This window comes from Lampris incognitus, chromosome 20 (assembly GCF_029633865.1).
Source record: "Lampris incognitus isolate fLamInc1 chromosome 20, fLamInc1.hap2, whole genome shotgun sequence".
NCBI classification, from domain to species: domain Eukaryota; kingdom Metazoa; phylum Chordata; class Actinopteri; order Lampriformes; family Lampridae; genus Lampris; species Lampris incognitus.
In genome coordinates this window covers 9,142,685-9,159,313 of record NC_079230.1, presented here as the reverse complement: position 1 = coordinate 9,159,313, position 16,629 = coordinate 9,142,685, and the positions used below count along the sequence as shown (strand labels likewise).

Below are 16,629 nucleotides of genomic sequence, written 5' to 3'. Positions count from 1 at the left end.
ATTTGGGAAAAGGATAGGTCATCTGAAGACTCATAAGTCAGAACTCCTTTCAGGCAAATAATCCCTACGTCAGTGCCCTGGGCCCACGTCTCCTCAAGCATCATTCCTGAAAATCATCTCAATTGGTTTGTAATAGAAGTACAAAGAAACAGAAAGTTACACAAATGTGATACTGACTGTTTACTGTACACTGCAAAAGATCGCAAGCTTGCCCACGAATTTAATTTTGGATACTGACCATCACTTTAAGACGTTCTAGTCTGAATATTCCATTATCCTGGCTAAATTCAATGAATTTCAACGTCTGCTTTACAAAAACAAATTTGTTTTTTAAGTGGACGGTAAAAGTGTTGTTGTTCTCGTACAAAACCAGCATGCTAGTGCTGTGTTCTTGTTGCTCTACACACTAGTACGCCAGTGTACTTGGTGATCAAACTGATTCTTAGCATCTACATCCAAGCTGAGGCACATGTTGTATGGGAAATGCCTACTTTAGCGCTCTCTACCATCATAACGGGACTAAAGGCATCCCGTCAAGTGGTCACTAACTTTCCTACACTTCAGATCAAACCCTTTACCTGAATGGAGACGTGTGCAGAAATGAGCCTGTAAAAGCTAGCTTAGCCAAACGTGACCAACCGGAGCAGATTTTATCAAGCACTTGAGTTTTTGGCCTCCTCTCACACTGACTGGGTTTCATTCTTCAGGTAAGTTGTCAGCAGATCTGTTTACTACATTGACTTTTTGAACATCCTCAAAGTGATCCAAACGTTGTTGTCGCCTCAATATTGCTGTGCTGTTAGCAGGTTAGAATAAACCCTTTTAAAAAATATCATTCAACACCGGGTTTAGTCTAGATAAGAGTTGAACTTTTAACTTTTTAGGGCCATTACTGCCTCCAAATATTAAGTCAGCATCCACACATAAGGCTTTTGTTTTTAAGCTAGTTTGGTTCTGTAGTAAATGTAAAGGAAATATTTGTCCCAACTCTTCCTGTCCATGTCTTAGCATGGTCTACTAGCCTCAGCTGGTTTTAGGTCAGGGCTCGTACTGAAAGTAGAACAGTGAACCGGATTTGAGTCAAATGATATTGGCCGATACATTTTTGGCTCTTGTATGTAGCATGGCGGGCGGGGCTCGTCAGATAGAACAGTTTACATGATTACTGGCTGTAATCATTTAAAGGTAAGTAATGTTTTAATTACAGCACTCACATGCTTTGAAATAAAGCAATTTCTGATATACAGATATGTATTGTGCCCGCTGGTACATTTATTATTACATCTGTAATATTGGCTTTGCCTACATTTTTCCCCCTTTTGTTTAAATGTCATGGCAGAGACATTCAAGCAAGAATGTTGGGTCAGTTTTGTTTTTATTAATATAACCTATAGTTATATTTTTATGTTCTATGAACACCATAACGGAGGCAATCTTACTTGCGAGATTTAGACGTTACGTCATTCTCTTGTTTCCCGCCGTACAAACAACATCCGGTTCACAATGGCGGGAGATTTTCACACGCGCCGTTTAAAAAAAAGAAAAAAGAAAAGCCCAAAGTAACACAACCTGGACGTCTACATGCACCAATACACCGAAAGGCTGCTTGTGGACACATCTAGGCGTGTTATTCGTGTTATGCTTGATAAAATGTGGACCTTTCCCTGGCAAGGATAAATACGATATATAAGCGTTTACATGACTGTTTGGTTTTGGTTAGTATGTTAGCACACCCGGCGAGAGCTCAAGTCGCAGTAACCAGGTCTTGTTTTCTTTAACCTAAACTTCCTTTTGCGTTACCGCGTTTAATTTGGTTTCACTTTACTGCGGCAATTTCCAAATTGCTATTTTGTGACTAACACAGCCCAACTGGCACTCGCAGAGGACTAAAACAAACACTCCCTAGACTATCGGCAAATACGGTTGGACGTCGGTGAACCTCACTTCAACACGCAGCAGTTGTCGCTTGGCTTTGAGGAGACGCACAGCGGCCAAAGGCGGTTTGTTCTGAGGGGTGGCACAGCAAAGACGGGTTGGAGTCTCAGCTTATCCCCCCCCCCTCCCAACCACCTCTAAAAAAAAATAAATAAAATAAAAAACAAAATCAGATTTGATCCCTGGACTGTGAAAACTGACAGGAAGAGTTGCATAAGAGCCACGTTAAGTGAAATAATCACCGGTTTAGCTCGGAGTCAGTGCGTCCCAAAGGTCCATTTAACTCACTGTGTTATAGCGTTACCACAGATTACACAACACCACACAATTCAACACAACACACTCACTGGTAAATTGAGTTAGGAAACCAGTCGTCTCAATGGTTTGTTAATGTCTTTGATGCATCCTCCTTCTGTGAACACCTTTAGTCAATACTGCAAAAAATGTCCAACTCATGAAGAACCTTTTTTTATCTTTTTTTTTTTTAAATTCCACTCTCGAAAATGTGCAATGTGGGTGAGAAAAATTGTTTCCAAGGCAAACTTTTTTTTTCTGTAAAACCTTGATGACGGGTTGTAATTATCCTTATTTCAGTTTTAAGAAATAAATTGACAGATTTTTTTTTTAAATTGAACTGTGGAAACTAGTATGATTTCGCCTTGACATCAGATGTTTTGTCGTTAGTTTGAAGAGAAACAGACAATTTGAAGCTAGATTAAATTAAATGACACATTAGGATGGACAGTTTTTGCAGTTTAGCTGTACAGCCTTGGACAACACAAGTCACACAATGGCGTACAGAGAAACCACTTTTTCACCACAACAACACAACCTTTGTAAAACCATATTATTCGTCATTATTCACATGTTGATACAAGTCCACACAATTACATTCCTCAATATGATCAATATTTTTTGCAACATTTAAGATATTCTGCAGTTCAACAGACAGTAGGGTTTAGATGTTTCAGTTTGTTGTTCATCTTATTTGTTGTTGTTCTCATGGCAACCGAAAAAGAAACAAATCTTCTTTGAACATCTTAAGAAAAAAGTGAAATCCAAAGGCGGTTCATGAGTTCCCATAGGAAAGGATTTAAAAAGTGAAATTAGTTAACGGTTAAAAATCAAGACGTGAGAAGTAATAGAAGAGAGCTGTCAAACAAAATGGCTGTACTCGTCATGCAAGGGGAGCACCACGCAAACACATTACGTTGTCGCAAAAACCCGTCGCCGGGTGACCATCGTCATGCCGCGCTTCCCTCCCTTTCCTTTGATAGGCTGCTTTGACTCTAAGCCCCGCCCACTGGTAAACAGAACCAATAACGACACCAACCATGATGCGATACAATGCAAAGCCACGCCTGTCAAACTAGAAAAACAAAAAACAAAAACAACCTCCTGCCTGTTTAGTAAGTGGAGGACAGAGAAGAAACAGGTAGAGGGAGCCGGCAGGGTGACAGGAGGACGGTTCTTATCCTCCGCCGTCCGATCCCACTCAGAGGACAGAATAACAGAAGTCCCCCCCCCACCCACGGCCGTCCTGGTGTCAGGGGGCATTTTGTAAAGCACCTTCAGAAGGTCTTTAATTGCCTGAGGAATCTGCCTCACCTGTCACTCCTTTGATATCCCAAACTCCTACAAGACACAAAAAACCCCAATGAAAATCAGATATTGTACACATTTTGTTATTAGCAAAAAAAGTTGAATGTCCCATTGGTGTAGCTGTTTTTGTTGTTGTTTTTTTTTTTTTTGCTGTTGCAAACAACAGAGCTATTTAGAAGAAGAAGAAGAAAGCCACTTTATTTTGTCATTGTCTAGTTGATCGGTTACAATGAATGTGTTCTCTGCATTTAACCCATCCTATTGTATAGGAGCAGTGGGTAGCTGCAGCGCCCGGGGACCAACTCCAGTTCTTCATTCCATTGCCTTGCTCAGGCGCACAGGCAGAAGGAGTATTAACCCTGACATGCATGTCTTTTTGATGGTGGGAGGAAACCGGAGCACCCGGAGGAAACCCACGCAGACACGGGGAGAACATACAAACTCCACACAGAAAGGACCTGGGACCTCCTCGGGTTTGAACCCAGGACCTTATTGCTGTGAGGCAACAGTGCTAACCACTGCTGCTATTTGGTATTTTCTGAGGCTTATCAGATATGTTTCTTGAAGTTCAGAGCCAACATGGCGGAGTCATTATGGATATCAAGTAAAACTGGCTAGTCTCTGTGTGGTAGAAGTGCTCCTGGGCTGGGGCAGGGTCTCAGTCTCTTACCTGAGAGGGAACTGTTGGACCTCTGCTTGTGTAGCTTCTCTCTGTCTTTCTTCACCTTGGGCATGATCTTCAGCTTCATACTGCTGCTGCTCTTACTGCTTACCCTCACAGAGTCCTGTAGAGAGGGAGAGAGTTTCAACATGCGATTTTTTTTTACCCTTTTTTTTCTCCCCTATTGTATCTGGCCAATTACCCCACTTTTCCGAGCCATCCCGGTCGCTGCTCCACCCCCTCTGCCGATCTGGGGAGGGCTGCAGACTACCACACGCCTCCTCTGATACATGTGGAGTCACCAGCTGCTTCTTTTCACCTGACAGTGAGGACTTTCGCCAGGGGGACGTAGCATGTAGGAGGATCATGCTATTCTCCCCAGCCCCCCCTGAACAAGCGCCCCGACTGACCAGAGGAGGCGCTAGTGCAGCGACCAGGACACATACCCACATCTGGCTTCCCACCCGCAGACATGGCCAATTGTGTCTGTAGGGATGCCCGACCAAGCTGGAGGTAACAGGGATTTGAACCAGGGATCCCCGTGTTGGTAGGCAACGGAATAGACCACCATGCTACCCAGAAGCCCCCTCAGAACCACATATCTAACTGGCCAAAATGTCATCACTTTGAAAAAATGTCCTCGCTCTAATGGTTAAAAACTCAACTTGGTCTTCACAAAAATAGCTAAACAAGACAGATAGATGGATGCACACACACACAGACATGTACACGTGCACGCACACACACAGTGTCCTGCCCACCTCCTCGGAGCACTGCATGAGGGGGCAGATCCAGTGGATGTCGTCCAGCTTGTGGAGCTCAACGCTCAGGCTGTTCAGAGTGGACTGGAGCTCCTCCTCATCTGGGGAGTCCACCTGAGGAGGAGAGGAGCAAGTGGGTCGGGAGTTGGGGGGCAGCAATAAGAGAGCCAAGAATCAGATTCTGTTTCATTTCCCGGGCAAGTTTAGACATGACAGGAATCTGAGTTGGTGGGATGCTCACATGAGTGACAGGGAACATACGAGTAGGAAAGGGGAGTGCAAGAATTGAGAGGAATAATCAGTCCTGTCTGTTTATGGTTTGAAAAGAATAACTAAGGAGAAAACCTGCAGATAGCAGCTACATGATATGCAGTGTTAGCATATGAATACACATAAAAAACATATTAGCAACACAACATACATACATTTTACAATGTACATGTGGATATGAAAAGTTTCCCTGAATATGACGTTTATTTTTAAAAACACACACATTAATAAGAACAAATAACCCCCAAAACAGTAAATTCTTCATCCCTTTAAAATATTGATAGCTCACTTCAGTATGTCATTCTTGATGGTTTAATATATTCATTTTTGATTGTTACTGATAATCTATTGCTATTTGGTAAGCTATTGTGTTAATATATATATATATATATATATACAGGCAGGCTATTTTTGATGAACCAGTTGATCTCAAGGCTCTGTCTATTCATTACCAACACAGAGAACTTTATTATAAAAGTAGATAACTTCATGCAATGAGATAGAAGTCCTTAGAGCACATACAATATGAAGCTTGTACAGTAATGATGGATGGATTACATTTATATAGCGCTTTATCTTGATACCCAAAGTGCCTCAGGGGGGTAATACACCTCAACCACCACCAATGTGCAGGATGCACGGCAGCCATTTTGCATCAGAACGCTCACCACACATCAGCTTGAGGTGGAGAGGGAGGAATCACTGAGCCATTTACACAGGGGGATGATTAGGCGGCCGGATGGAGACATCCAGGATGGGAATTTTGCCAGGACACCAGGGACCCCTACTTGTTGCAATAAGTGCCACAGTGTCTTTAATGACCACAGTGAATCAGGACCTCGGTTTAACATCTCTCTCATCTGTCCCCGTCACTGCACTGGGGCATTAGCATTTGTTTATTAGGACCAGAGGGAAGACTGCCCCCTACTGGCCCACCAACACCACTTCCAGCAGCAACTCAGTTTTCCTGGGTGGTCTTCCGTCCAAGTACTAACCAAGCCCATACCTGCTTAGCTTCTGTCATTCAGCAGAACCTGGGCACATGTTGGTATGGCTGCTGGCAAGTAGATGTGTTGTCATTATAATTCTTTATCTAAATCTGCACCAGTTGTACTGTTTTGAGCATGCTTGCTGCTGCACAATACAATTTTCCAATGAGGATTGATTGTTTAACTCATTTCATCCTATTTTTTATAAAATTCACAATTTTATTGTCACAGGGACTAAAATGACATCCTGTCTTTGTTTCAGTTTTGCATTACCCAGCACCTTCTATACAAACACGCTTATTACATGTGTTGTGGCTGATGTGATACCGTCATCACAAATAATTTTACTCCAAAATAGCGATACCCCAGTTTTGAAAGGTATCATTTTAAAATTAAAAAAAGATATTGTTCAAAAATAACCCAAAACTGAAGAAAAAGCCTTTCTGTGCAGGGATGAGATGGGTTAAAGTTTGTGTAGCAGCAGCACAGATCAGAGCAGAGCTGGGTGGAAAAGATTAAAAGGCAAAGACGAAGAGATTTGATTTGAAGATACATCCAAGGAGGCACTGGGACACATCAACAGTGATGTTTCCTGAGGTCCTCGGGTGTTTCGGGTGTTTCAATATCATACACCCTCTCTCAGGCGATCCAGCCAGGGTTGATCAAGCCCCGGCTTGTGTCCCAGCAGCATTGGCCCACAGATCACTCCTTCTGATCCAAAGCCATCTGGAGGCCCTCTCTGCAGCCTACATGGAGGACTTGATGGCTTCTGTTTTTGCAGTGCCAGTGATGCCAAATAGACTGTAGACCTTGCACCATGAGCGGTCAGCAAAGACTCTACACCCCACTTCAATGGGCTCACAACGCACCTTCCAGCCTCTCCTCTGGCGCTGATCCACCAGCTCCTAGTACTTGGACTGCTTCTGCTCATTTGCCTCTTCTGTCCGGTCCTCCCTCTGTCAGCTCTATAAGGAGCAACTGCTTTAAAGAGGCTGATGATAGCACTATGCCTGGCCTCAACAAATTTGTCATAACATGGTCTGGGAACCTGAGCTGCCGTCCGAAGTTGACTCGCACCTCCCAGTCTGTTGCAGAGGTGAGGAGACTGGCTGCTGATCTGGGCTGTGACTGAGGCTGCTCACCAGCCCTGACAAAGGCAATGTTCCTCTTTTCGCGGGCTTGCTTGTTGTTGGTCACAGCTTTGGAGATGGCCTCTGCAACTGTCTTGAGCACCTGGTCATGTCGCCAGCAGTAACGGCCCTCCCCCGGGACTGATGGTCCGCTGCTGAGAATGTGCTCGAGTGAACCTTTTCCAGGGCACAGAGGACATGATGGAGAATCAGTCTTGCCCCAGAAATGGAGATTTTCTGGGCTAGGTAGAACATCATACATGGCTTGTACCATAAACCTGATCCGCTGCAGTTCTGCCAGCCAGATATCTGTCCAGGATATCCTCCTCTCCAGCGCACTCTCCCACCTTGTCCATGCTCCCCACTGCCGTATGCCCACCATTCTGCTGATCCTTTCCTCCTCGACACCTGCCCACACCTCCTCCAGGACTAGATGGCATTTGTCCTTGCCATGGGCCTTATCATAGCGAGGTTGTGGGATGGCTCCCAGCCCTGCCCGTCCAGTTGCCAGTGCCCACCAAAGCCCTGTGTCTCAGCCAAGACTCTACTATCTCCAGGCCTTCCTGGCCTCTCCACTTCCTGCCTGTCCGCACCATAATGCCTGCTGATGCGACTCTAGAGTCCTTGGAGCCCTGATAGGGCAGTGCCTCTCTTATGCGAGAAACCCTGAGCTTCTCACTGAGGCTGCTGATAGGGAGCTGGAGTTTGTTGCTCCTCCCATACAGTGCTGCACTGCTAATGCTGCACGGCAGACCCAGCCATCTCCGGAGGTAGCTACTGATCTTCCTCTCCAAGGTCTCCACTGTTGACAGGGTTACCTCGTAAACCAGCAGAGGCCAGAGGATTCGGGGTAAGATGCCATGTTGGTAAATCCAAGCCTTAAACCTACTAGGTAGGCCAGATTTTTCTACTGTAGTGAGCCAAGTCTCAAGCTCCTTGCTTGGATTGCCATTGTATCACTAAGGCTACAGTCAAAGACCTTGGCTAGACTGTTGACTGAAATTAATTGGAAACTTTCTGATGTTTTTTTTTAAAACCTCAAAATCACAAGTGTTAATGTCATTGGTCTTTGTATGCCTAAATTTAAAGGATTTTGAATTGCCATTGTGTATACACTATACAAATAGACTTGCCTTGGTCTCTGTGCAAAAGTCTCCTAGTTTATACACTCTATTGGAGGTTTTGTAAAAACAAAAACAAAAAAAACATTGATTTTCAAGTTTCAAGTGTAAATAAAATGAGCAAATAACAACTGAAGAACAGACCATAGAGTAGGAACCAAGAGGTGAGGAACCAATGTTTGAGCCGTGCAGTATAGGGGAATGAACAAGCAAAGGGGAACAGAAAAGGTAAAGGAAGCAAGAGGAAGGAAAGAAGGGGAAGTAAATTAATATTGTCCTACCATTAGTTTACCATCCAGCAGCATCCTGGTCTCAGCCTGAAGGACTTTACTGGTGTTGACAATCTCCACCGCCGTGCTGCGACTAAGAAACTGGATGAAGGGACAACAAATACACACACACAAACACACACAAACATGCACACGTGCAAAGTTTGATGTCAAATGTTTTGCTATTAACATTAATTTTTTCGACATGAATTATTCACACTCCAAATGATCCATTAATCTGTCCATCCATTAACCCATTAATCCCCCTCCCCCTCCTACTGTGGTACCTCGGGGCTGGACAGTTTGGAGGGGAAGGCTTCAGAGAGGACCAGGGCTGTGGCGTTGACGGCGTGAGCCAACTCCTGCTCCACCAGCTTGTGGGTCTTGGCTGCCTCGCGGATCCTGCGGGACAGAGAGGTCAAACCACACGTTGGTCAGCCGTTTACCAGCAGAAACATTCATGCATTCATTCACTGGCTACACCCACTTAATCCAATTTACTGTCACAAGGTGTTGGATCCTATCTCAGTGGAATCAGGTGGATGGTGGAGAGATATGCAGTATCCAATGGGTTGCCAGTCCATCACAGCATCACAGGATACAAGCACACACACACACACACAAAACTAGTATATGGGACATGGAGAACCTGGATAAAACCAATATGAAAATATGAACAGGCAAACTCCATGGCTCGTTACTGTAATGAGCAGGGATTTGGTTTTGTTGATAAGTGGCCTTCTTTCTAGGGCTGCCCTTACCTGCTGAAAGTCCATCTCACTCAGCTTCTAAACCAGCTACTTGCTTACTTGAGCCTTTACCAGCAAAACTTTTTTAAAGACCTCTGACCTTTCCTGGGACCTACAATGCTAGACATTATTAGTTTATCACTTACTACTGGCACTGTTCCCACCAGTTTTAAGACGGCTGTGGTCAAGTCTCTACTTAAGAAACCACACCTCGATCCAGGGTCTATCAATAACCATCGACCAGTCTCTAATCTTCCATTCTTTTCTAAAGTACAAGAGAGAGTTGTGTATCAACAACTTTTGACCCATATAGAAGAAAACCACCTATATGAGGCTCCTCAGTCGGCTTTCAGGGCCTGTCACTCCACTGAAACTGCTCCGACCAGAGTGGTGAACCATCTTCTACTAGCTATGGACTCTGATTTCACTTCTGTGCTTCTACTACTGGACCTCAGTGCAGCCTTTGACACCACTGATCACTGTATACTATCAGATTAAATTGTAATTTTGGTGTCTCTGGCTTGGCTCTCTCTTGGCTTAAATCCTACTTATCTGGAAGAACACAATGTGCACATTTCTAAACTCTCCATCTCTCTCTCTGCCTCACTCTCCACTATTTTCCTGACTTTATTTATCCCAGCGGTCTCCTACAGGGTTTCAATAATAAAAAAATAAAAATAAAAAAAATAGTCCATCAGGGGACATACAGTAGGGTTTTGCATTTAAAAAAAACCCACAAAAAAAAGGAAAACATCATACATAACAAAATAAGCACCAACAGTAGTCAGATAAGCCCTAAGAGGCTGCAAGTAGCTTCATAAAGCGTCGAGTGCAAGCCAGACTTGTTATTTCTGCAGATACAGCGCCGAAGGGAAAAACTGAAATCTGGTACACTGTTGAGATTAAGATGATGCAAAACACAAACGTGCAAATGCAGTCACATCTTTACACATGCACACCTTTCTCATACACAGACAGGTGCACATCTCTCTCACACACATATACACACACACGGTTCCCACTCATAAAATAAAATGTTAAATGGGCTGCATTTCTATGGCACTTCTCTACTCGGCACAGGTTGCCATGCAAGGTGCCAATGTGCTTGTCAGGAGCAGTCTGGGAACCAGAGTCTTGCTCAAGGACACCTAGACACGAGGTGAGGATGAGCCAGGATCGAATGAGCGACCTTCTGTCTGCTGAACAACTGCTCCACCTCCATAGCAACTGCTGCCCAAAAAAAATAATTTTCCAGGGCTTTTCAAGGACATTTTCTATGATTTCTGCTTGGATGTACATGACAGCTATTGCTCAAAGAAGGCCATCTTATTCAGTATCAGCGGAAGCATCAACAGTCTCTAAATAGACTGTGTAACTTTTAGCTGGTCACTGAGCACACCATCTATACTTCAAGCACTGATGTGCAACATCGGCAGCTAAAAATATATAAATTGAGCTAAAAAGTACATGGAAAAATATGCCATGTCAATGGTTAAAAGTGCAATTTTATAACCTAATTTTTCAATGTTCCATAACCTCAAAGATATTTCTAGGACATTTCATCATTTTCCATGTATTTGAAAACTTGTTTATAAATTTCCATGTTTTTCCAGGACTCCAGGGAACCCCAATACACAGAGGAAGACAATTTGACAGGCTGAGAAAGGTAGAGGGTTGTTGATAGACAAAACATACACATGCACACACATATATGTATGCATACATGACCAACAGCACCTCCATAAAAGCACACTGACCATCAGATTGGGAAACACACACACACACACACACACACACACACACACACACACACACACACACACACACACACACACACACACACACAGTCCAGATCACTGAGCCTTACTTGGTGATGAGTGTGTCGGCCACTATGCCAAGCTGCTGCACCTGGGCACACTCCTCCTCCGTCAGGTACTCCATGGACTGCTGGGAGTTGAGGCGAGGCCTGGTCTCCCGGTAGCTGTCACTCTTCCTCTTATCCTCCCATGACTTCAGGGTGTTCTCAAAGGCCTGGCATGGGGAGACAGAGCGACAGAGAGACACAGACAGACAGAAACGAAAAAAGACAAAAAAAAACCAACAACTGGATGTCAGTTTTACTGCACCACCAGCCATGTTTCCTTTCAAATGCGAGGCAAGATTTCAGGGGAGTTTTGGATTGTTGACTAAAAGTGAACCAAGGTGTTTTGAACCTGTGTGCAAGGCATAACAAAACAAAATGATTGGAAGCGTTCAAGAAAAAAAATAATTCAATTTCTATTTTGCATTTCCAGCTCTCCTTATCAACACTTATCAACAACAATACCAATACCAGGCATATAAACCCTTTTTTCTGATCTTTCTTCTTTTGGATTTTTTCCCCTCCTTTTTCTCTTCAATTGTACTTGGCCAATTACCCCACTCTTCTGAGCTGTCCCAGTCGCTGCTCCACCCCCTCTGCTGCTCCGGGGAGGGCTGCAGACTACCACATGTCGCTTCCGATACATGTGGAGACGCCAGCCACTTCTTTTCACCTGACAGGCGTTTCACCAGGGGGGCGTAGCACGTGGGAGGATCACACTATTCCCCCCAGTTCCCCCTCTCCCCCGATCAGGCGTCCCAACCGACCAGAGGAGGCACTACTGCAACAACCAGGACACATACCCACATCCGGCTTCCCACCTGCAGACACAGCCAATCATGTCTGTAGGGACGCCCAACCAAGCCGGCGGTAACACGGGGATTTGACCACCCAGATGCCCTTTTCTGCTCTTTCCAATTTCCTTTCATTATTTTGCAGATTCCTTCGTATTTGTCATTTAGAAATCGGTGTGAAGTTAGCTTGATGGGGGCGCGGCTCATGAAGCCAAGCGGCTCATGAAGCCAAGCGGACCTCACCCTGTCCCTGGTCAGCATCTGTGCGCGGTTCTTGTGGACAATCTTGACGATGCCGGGAGGCTGGACCCACGCCTCCCCATCCACCTGCACAGGAACCCCTTCTTCTCCGAGGATGGTGATCTTTACCTGGCGACACTGAAGCCCGGCAGAACGGCCGAGGAAAATTCAAGCAAAATTAAAATCAAATACAGTGTTTAAAAAAACCCACGCTGTTCTCATGAAGGTTGAGTTAAACATGTCATGTCGGCCATACGGACACGTGTAACAAAGCCATTTTAGCATATTTATTTAGCATGCTACCGATAGTAAGTCTCCCTCAATGAGGAATGTGTTCTTTAATTCTTCACAAAAAAAGATGCACAGGAGGAGAGTAAAGGAGCAGAGAGGAGTGAAGAGGAGACGTGGAGGGAAAGAGTGGAGCAATGAGAAAAGGAAAGAACAGCAAAGGACAGCAAAGGTAGAAGGAAGAAGAAGAGGAGAGGAGGGATGGGATGAATGTCAGAGAAAAGGTTTTGATTGGAACCATCTCTCGTTGACCTTGTACAGACTTGACAGGAGAGCACAAAAGACAGAGAGAAAGAGAGAGAGTGCAGACAAAGAGAGGAGGATGGGAGGAGAAGCGGTAGAGGTGGAGAGAGAAAAGCACAGAAATTGACCTTCAAGATTTAATGACCAAAACTTTTCCGCTCCCTTCTCTTCTCACCTCCCTAAATATTTTCCTTTCATCCCTCCATCCTCTGTATGCTGAGTGTGTGTGTATATCTGAGTGTGCATGTCTATGTGTGTGTGTATGCGTGCTACCTGTGCTATGCGGTGATGCTGCAGGTTGATCACTCTAGACATGGCCATCTGCATGCTGCCAAACACAGCCACCACCTCCAGCTTCTTGTCATCGAAGGACGGAGCACCGAAGTTCTGCACACACAAGACAGCTGGTAACATTGTTGTGCGACATTGTCAAATCACTTTTAATTCATTAAAATCAAAATATTAAGCTAAATTGCTAATATCTGGTTATTGAACAAACATTCTCTCACTGAATTTACTATATTAAATGTATCAATTAATAAAAATAACAAAATAAGGTATAATAAAAATTAACATGATGTGTGTTATTCGTCCATCGCAGCGATGAGGACCATCTAGTCATCCTGTGATGGACGACTGATGACTTGTGCAACGATTAAAGTGAGGGAGAGTTGCACATGACGTGTAATGTTGTCACAGAATGTCCAGATGCATACATTATGCTGAGGTGTGTGTCTGTATGTACATTTGTGCGTGTGAGAAAGAGATTGATTGTGTGTGTTTGTGTGCAAAAGAATATGCAAATGAATGCGAGTGTCGAATGGATGATTTGATGCTATGAATGAGTGCATGCTTGGCACACATGCACACTAGCTTGCACATATACGTGCATGTCCCCTTTATGCATGCTGAGCTCTGTTACCATATTATTGTGCCTATCTTGTGTGTGTGTGTGTGTGTGTGTGTGTGTGTGTGTGTGTGTGTGTGTGTGTGTGTGTGTGTGTGTGTGTGTGTGTGTGTGAAAAGCTGGCGGACTCACATTGTCCTCCTTGGTGCCTCCCCAGAAGTTGATACCGCCTGCATAGCTGGGGATGTTGAGGACTGCCAGGCCCTGCAGACTTGGCAGCGACATGGAAACCCCATCACACTGAGGATAGAGAGGGACACAGGAAAGGAAAAGCAGGGCGGGAGGGAGAGAGAGAGAGGGGTTTTATTAGCCAAGTAAGATCACATAAACAAGGAATATGAGTTGGTTGGTTGCTTAGATAAAAGGCATAAAAGATCAGGTGAGAGAAGGGAAAAGGATGTGGATGGAGGGTGGGGGATAGATAGATAAAAATAAAGAGGCTAGGGAGAAGAGAGAGGAAGGGAAACAAACAGTTCATCATAGAGTGACATCAAGATTTTCCAGAAACAGATTTAGCTGCATTGTTTGCCTCATTCTTACAGGGTTTTTAGTTGTGTGTGTGTGTGTGTGTGTGTGTGTGTGTGTGTGTGTGTGTGTGTGTGTTTGTGTGTGTGTGTACAAACTTGCATGCATTTGTGTGCTCACCTCCAGCTGAACCCTCTGCTCCAGGTTCTTGTAGGTCTTTTGAACCAGTTCCTTGGTCCCCAACACTCCATACCACATCATGTTCTTGGTGCGACTACTGCAGCGAGAGAAACAACCTTTGGTTATAATACTGCTTTACTTCAGAGCCACAAAACGTTTTATTTTTCCTGCTTTTACCCCCTGCACAAAAAGGTCAGAGGTCAGGTTCAGCTTCAAAACTGCACCCCTGAAACTGGTTGGGATTCATCATTTTGTTAAAGGAAACTGTAGCATAAATGGTCACCTTTATGGGTGCAGGAGTACCGGACCCTCTGATGGGCCACAGTTTGGTGGGATTCAAACTTGCATCTACTGCTAACATGATACCAACTTCATGGCTGAGCTATCTTGGCCTTGACAGGCTCAATTTATACAGGTTAACTTGGGGGCTGAAATTAGGATGCATTATGATATAAAACAATACATAAAAAAAAACTCAGCATAAAAATAGTGAAAATGAGAAAATTCAAATCAAGATATAGTGAAAAGGAAGCATTTTGAAAAAAAAGTGTAAACTCAAGTTCATCATCCTACATATCTAAAACAAGGAAGCACAGTCTTTACAACCATGTTGTGCTCTGAAGCTGACTTTATGGCGCTTCAGGATGCTATATTTGTCCCCTTATGTTGTAATGTTTTTGATGCTAACGTTTTCATTGGGAGTGACGAAGAAAGACAGGATTAGGAACGAGTATATTAGAGGGACAGCTCAGGTTGGACGGTTTGGAGACAAAGCAAGAGAGGCAAGATGGAGATGGCTTGGACATGTGTGGAGGAGAGATGCTGGGTATATTGGGAGAAGGATGCTGAATATGGAGCTGCCAGGGAAGAGGAAAAGAGGAAGGCCAAAGAGGAGGTCTATGGATGTGATGAGGGAGGACATGCAGGTGGCTGGTGTGACAGAGGAAGATGCAGAGGACAGGCTGTGGCGACCCCTAACAGGAGCAGCCAAAAGAAAGAGTTGCGATTTTGTTTTGCAGCATTTGAGGCGATGACCTGCTCTTTTAAACCTCCTCCCAAAAATCATATCTGACAGATATGCTCACTTGATTACTTTGCAAACCAGCCTGTATACATTTCTGTATGCATATGTGTGTTTGCATGTGTTCAGGTCTCTGTAAATGTGTATTTGTTAGTTTTAATGTGAATATATGCATGTGCCTGTAATGTGTGTCTGTGAGTTCGAACCTGCATTTCTTAGGGTGCTCATCTCTCTTGTTGTTGAACTCGAGGGAGATCTTGGCGTCCAGACCGATGCCAAAGTAATTGTTCATCACACACTTCTCTGAACATTGTCTGCAGATGAAACACATCATCAGTGTGAGACAACTGGCCTACCTACAGTAGCAAGTAGACTATTTGTAAAAACTGAACAACATGCAAAGCCATCATTTACTGACACATGTCACAAGTGTGAAATTGTGCATATACAAACGCACATGCATGCACATGCACTCACTCTTACATGCATGCATACATGCAAATACACAAACACATACATGAACACTTACACTGTGTCCTCGTTGAAGGTGACAATGTTGAGGCTGTCTGTTTTTTCCAGAACAACGGTGGATGTGGGACTTAAACTTCCTTGACCTGGAAAGAGGCATCATGAGTACACATCATGGCTGCAACTCCCAAAGTCCTTTGCTTCAATTTTATAAAGTAGAATTGAGTTTTCAGTCAAACATACTTTGCATGTTTGTGCTTAAAAAACATTTATCCAATAAAAAAAGAATAAACATCAATATAGCTGGCAGAAAGGAAACTTTCTCATGGACTAACACTGACATCGCTGTGGAAATGGGAAACGTGGGTTCTGAAAAGACAGAAATCGTGAAGCAGTTATCAGCTGAGGAATTTTATTTGAGAAAGGGTCTGGTCCTTCTAGGGGCATCCGGGTAGCATAGCGGTCTATTCCGTTGCCTATCAACATGGAGATCGCTGGTTCAAATCCCCGTGTTACCTCCGGCTTGGTCGGGCGTCCCTACAGATACAATCGACCATGTCTGTGGGTGGGAAGCCAGATGTGGGTATGTATCCTGGTCGCTGAACTAGCGCCTCCTCTGGTCAGTCTGGGTGCCTGTTCAGGGGGGAGGGGGAACTGGGGGGGAATAGTGTGATT

At 44.3% G+C, this 16,629-nt stretch overlaps 1 protein-coding gene across 1 annotated transcript in view; it reads right to left on the bottom strand.

The window, feature by feature from the left end:
* Positions 1-3,314: 3,314 nt before the first annotated feature.
* The window catches only part of si:dkey-172j4.3 (diacylglycerol kinase eta), a 128,913-nt gene continuing 115,598 nt past the window's right edge, over positions 3,315-16,629 (bottom strand). The window contains exons 19-30 of the mRNA XM_056300347.1: positions 16,016-16,100; positions 15,693-15,800; positions 14,466-14,562; positions 13,953-14,060; positions 13,187-13,300; positions 12,386-12,520; positions 11,355-11,518; positions 9,026-9,140; positions 8,751-8,840; positions 4,960-5,073; positions 4,208-4,322; positions 3,315-3,570 (exon numbers count right to left, since the gene is read on the bottom strand). Of these exons, the coding sequence (XP_056156322.1) occupies positions 3,518-3,570; positions 4,208-4,322; positions 4,960-5,073; positions 8,751-8,840; positions 9,026-9,140; positions 11,355-11,518; positions 12,386-12,520; positions 13,187-13,300; positions 13,953-14,060; positions 14,466-14,562; positions 15,693-15,800; positions 16,016-16,100 (1,298 nt within the window). The 3' untranslated portion in view covers positions 3,315-3,517. The remainder of the gene's footprint in view (positions 3,571-4,207; positions 4,323-4,959; positions 5,074-8,750; positions 8,841-9,025; positions 9,141-11,354; positions 11,519-12,385; positions 12,521-13,186; positions 13,301-13,952; positions 14,061-14,465; positions 14,563-15,692; positions 15,801-16,015; positions 16,101-16,629) is intronic.